Source organism: Gymnoscopelus braueri, assembly GCF_963280865.1.
Source record: "Gymnoscopelus braueri genome assembly, chromosome: 17".
Taxonomy (NCBI): Eukaryota; Metazoa; Chordata; class Actinopteri; order Myctophiformes; family Myctophidae; genus Gymnoscopelus; species Gymnoscopelus braueri.
Genome location: NC_137617.1, coordinates 22,037,500 through 22,042,499, shown reverse-complemented (window position 1 = coordinate 22,042,499; position 5,000 = coordinate 22,037,500). Strand labels below are relative to the sequence as shown.

At 42.2% G+C, this 5,000-nt stretch overlaps 1 protein-coding gene across 2 annotated transcripts in view; it reads right to left on the bottom strand.

Annotated features, from left to right (window-relative positions):
- The window catches only part of LOC308104573 (arf-GAP with dual PH domain-containing protein 1-like), a 296,968-nt gene that overhangs the window by 14,356 nt on the left and 277,612 nt on the right, over positions 1–5,000 (bottom strand). For both annotated transcript variants that reach the window (XM_080455019.1, XM_080455020.1), the window contains one exon: positions 4,592–4,683. In XM_080455019.1, the coding sequence (XP_080311145.1) occupies positions 4,592–4,683 (92 nt within the window). The remainder of the gene's footprint in view (positions 1–4,591; positions 4,684–5,000) is intronic.

Genomic DNA, 5,000 nt, shown 5'->3' with positions numbered 1-5,000 from the left:
TCGATAATCTCTTGTTGCACACCTGCTTTCACTGGACAGGTGCGTAGGAGTAGAACAGGCGACATTAACTCTCTCAGTGCCACGCCCCGACATATCCCGAGTTTTTCCCGAGTACCCTCAGTGCCAGCACGAGAAATCCCGAGTTTTTACTTTTGACTGTGGTCGCGCTATTCTGTGTATTTTTCATGATCACTTTCGCTTCCTGACTACATCAGACTCACCCGGAAATGGATGTGAAAAAAAAAAATTCATTTCCGGGTCACGTTGTTTTTCTCCGGTGATTTTCGGCCAGAATAGGGAAAGTCACGGTTTTTCACACGTTATAAAAAACAAACGGAGAGGTCCACGTCTACTCTCTTTGGTCTGGGTGACGATCAGTCATCGTAGCCGTGTATTACATCGTAATTTAGCGCGATCAACGATTGTCAAAAATGTCAACATCCGGTTCTGACCGGATATGACGTGAGCCTGTTTGGGAGGGGGCGAGTGAGCCAGCGAGATCATCAATGTGTCGATTTGTTGCTCTCTACTGGTAGAACTGTATTATGGGTTTAAAACCCCAATCAGATCATTTATTTGAATGAAAAATTGAAAAATTTAAAAATTTAAAAAAACGCAAATTCCTGGCAGTTTGGGAGTACTTTATGAAAATACTCTTGGCACTGAAAGAGTTAAAACAAAGTAGTCCCGCACACATTAAAGCAATGTTTCAGTCAACTGACCTTCTTCAGGCACAGTATCTGAAAAAAAGTGTACACATTTTGAAAATGCTCTTTATACCTTTTTTATTTTTTTGAAAACTAAGGAACAGATTAAAAATAAACACATGTCTGAGTGGTGCGGGTTAAAGTAGTTGCCCATCACCCTGGAGACGGGTTTGATTCCTCCACGGCACCCCGAGCTTGCCCTGGTGCTCCTTGGAAATGTTGGTGGGTGGGAAGTTCTTTGCACCAGCACTAGAGTTTCATAGGTTAGTCGGTTTGTTCAGCAAATGTATTCATATTCTTCTTTATATCTTCCTTTTATTTAAAAAAGGGTTAGATTTTTGGCATTTCATTCTTTAATTAGATAGGAGAGTTTTTTTTAGAGAAACAGGAAACCAAGAGCAGAGAGAAGATGAGAGTTGGACTGGAACACGCAACTCTTAATAAAGTTGAGATCAACGCAAGTTCAGAGTCTTATAAAAGCCACTCCCCTTTCTCAATCACCTATCTCCCTCACCTGCCTTCACTCATCAGCCACTCCCCATTCTCAATCACCAGTATCTACTACACCTGCTTCCACTCACCACAGCCAATCCTTGTTTCAATCCCCACAGTATAAATACACCTGTGATCAACTAATCAACTTATTTGATCTACTTCACGTCCTCCTTCTGCCCCAAACTCCTCCTTCCTCCTCGATTCTTGCTCTTCCTCCTTCTGTCACTATTTCTCTAGGAACCCATGGGGGCAGTGACGGTGCAGATACGACCAACCGCTCCCCGCGAGTAGAGAAACGATGTGATCAACTCCTGAGATAACGCCCCCCCCACCCTGAGTCTCAACCTACCTTGGGTTCCTCATCCCGTCTCACATTAATCTCATTACGTTAAACTCAAGTAGAGGTGTGGTCTCTTACTAGTGAAAAGAGCATAATAGTCAGTGCACTGGCAGCACAGCCATGCACCCCAGATTAGTGTACTTGATGACTATGAGTGTCATGTAAGGAAGATGAGGTTCTAGAGCTGACCATGATGAAAGAGCTTTGGCCACTTCTTGACATACTTAATAGGCATATTTAGTAGACGGGAAGAGAGTCTCTCATAAGAAGTAAACCAAAAAACACGCAATGACCTACAAGGTGACCAAGGGCATTGCACCCCTACCTGCAGGGTATGATACAGTCCTACACCCCTTCCTGCGCACAGGAACAGTCTGTTCGTCCCTTCCCTAAACACCATGGCCAACGCTCCAGGCGCCCTAGACTCTCCTGGCTCCCAAGCTGTGGAATGACCTCTCCCTCTCGGTCAGGACGGCAGCCTCACTCCCTTTCTTCTGATGCAGACTGAAAACTCACCGCTTCAGACTCTACCTCACCAACTAACACTCATTTCTTTGTATCTGTATTTGTACCTGCATGTTATTAGATGCTACTGTAGTTAAGTTATTCACTTTTTCACAGATGCTATATATACGTAGATGTATGCTATTTGCTTGTCCACAGATGCTAAGTATGTGATTTAAATAGATGCTAGGTTTGATGTCTACCTGCTATACAGGTACATAAGCTGGAGGTGCCGTGGACGTACTGTACTTACTTGGACACTTACCCTGTTGTCGACTGACTAGAGTTCATGCCATATATCCTCAGATCTTGGACTTTAGTTTATACTGTACGTTGCTCTGGATAAGCCTAAATTGGTATCATTCACATACTGTAGAGGGGAGGCTGAGGTGATTTCCACTCTTTAACCCGCTGTATGAATCCAATTGCAGTGGTAGACAAATAAAACTTTAAGAGCGGTTGGCAGGGCTGTCCTGCTACATGCCAGAGTGCTACAAAAACGCTTTGCACTGTTACAGTATACTCCATAATAATATATATGGACAATTAATTACAAGCAGGGGTCATCACCATGCTTGCTTGTGATGGACATTTTGATCAATATTTTATTTTTGTCACAGACATACAAAATAACTGGAACAGAAGGGCCCACTGGAACCGAAAGGGCCTACTCTGTGTGGAGTTTGCATGTTCTCCCCGTGTCTCCCAGGGTAGTTAATACCCTCACAAAAACATGTAGTAATCCTGGTCACTATACCGCCTCCCCCATGACAGCCGGGGCGCCTGATGGAGGGGAAAGGAACTGGTTGGAATAACGTGTTCCTTCCACGCGCTACGTCCTACCAGGGAAACTCTCCCCTGTCAGGTGACAAGAAGGTCAGTTGGCTCTCATGCACTGAAGGAAGCATGAGCTCGGCCCTGGCCTCCCCAGGCTGTGGGGGACTGGTGTAGGGCTGGTGTAGCGCCCAGGATCACTTAGGAAATTGGCACCGGGTGAAAAAAAATGGGTTACAAAAATCGCGGGATAAAAACAATAAAATAAATTTAAAAAAGGGCCCGCTCTGGGTCTCATTATGGGCATGAGATCTATTTAGCCACTGCCTTTTCTTATTTTAGACCCCTAATTCAAATAATGCAAAGAGAATAAGTCAATAGTTTAATACGTATAATTGTGAAAAAAGTGTAGTGCACATCAAACAATAATAAAAACATTATTTATGATTAACATACTGATGATTGCACTTGACTTGATATTTGTATATGGCAAAATGGTTGAAATTTCAGTTCCTTCGTTTATTTATTTTTCTCAGTTCTCTGTCTGCTGTCTAATTGTCTAGTCAAATGACGTGTGGTTTGTCCGCAAGTGTCTTTCCAAGTTCTCTTCCTTCACCATCACTGTGCAGTTCTTGCTGATGAGTAAAATACTTAGAATAATGATGAGAGAGCTCTATTCAGTAGTTCCATGAATCCACAAATACATATGGCTGAGATTTCAGTTCTGTCTGTTGGAAAGGTCTAGTCAAATGATTTGTGGTTTGTCAGACAGTGTCTTTGCAAGTTCCCTTTCTTCACTATCACTGCATAGTTGTTGCAATTCATTTTCCCATCAAAAATAATTTCTTGTATACTATGTCTTTTATCTCATGATGACGTCTGTCCCCAAACTCATTCAACTGATGTCTTGTCTCGTTAGTTGTGGTTGAAATATAGTAATAGCTTAATAAACAGGTAATACACCTGTGCCAGGGTCAATCCTGTGTTAATTCACACTGCCCCACTCATTTGTTAGTTTCAAGGGTTGTGGTTTCCGTTAAGGTGAACAAGTATTTGATGTTGATGAGAAAGTCTTAGACCATGTGTAGGTGGTGTGATGAACTATGCCAGAGGAACAATGAAAAAATTAAGGCAACTATTAGCAAACATTACTTCTAGCTGTCTGTCTTGTCTTGCATCCTCACCTGGTGCAATCATGGGGTACCAACGGGTACCAACCATAGAGTTATAATATATCTAGAGCGCGGACTGCCCCGCCCCAGCTATTCATTTCAATGGAAGTTGCTCACTGGCGTTTGAAGCACCCGGAAGTACCTCTAATTGAGCACCGAGCAGGCGCACTAGGGTTTCAAACAGTAGAAGCATGCGCAGTGGCGTTTTAAATGCGGAAGTATTGCATTCTCAGATTTGACCACCAGGCGACGGCCGCTTCACTGTTCTACCGTGGCTCTGGGGGCTTGGTACCAACACGACATATTAATGAGCATGTCATCCCGACACTTTACGAGTCACCAAGGCACCGTTTGAAATCATTCAAACAAATTATTTAAAAAATGTATTGTGAATATTTAGGATAGATTATGTACACATTATAACCAAAATACAAAATGTGCCACGGACATGGACAAGTCTTGCCACGGACACATTTGTCCATGTACGGACACGTTGATGACATTACATTTTACAATACAGTCATTTAGCAGAATCTTTTATCCAAAGCGATGTGACCCCTGATTACAAGTATTTAACATAGTGAACTAAGGTGACTTACTTAGGGTCGCAGTGTGTGGGTCTGTAGTAGAATGGAGGGACTTTCTGTTCATACTTGGCTTTGGCCGTGTTGTTGCCCACAGCAGCCATCAACTAAGAGAGGAAGACAGGAGAGTACAGTTAAAAAAATACATTGTTTGAATACATTTGAATATTAAAGCACAAAGAACATGCTGTACTTTTTGAAAAGGGTCTATCTATAATGTACAACGAAAAACAAATACAAATGTTTCACTACAAAGCTGTGCTATTCTGTGACACATACGTACGTTGTCTCTCCAAAAAATATTACTTATTGTATCACAAATAAAGTTTTAATAAAGATAAAATACAGATTTAGATTCTAATTAACAGCAGAGGTGTACTATAGCAAACAACGGCAATCCCCACTGTTGAGGGATTCATCATAA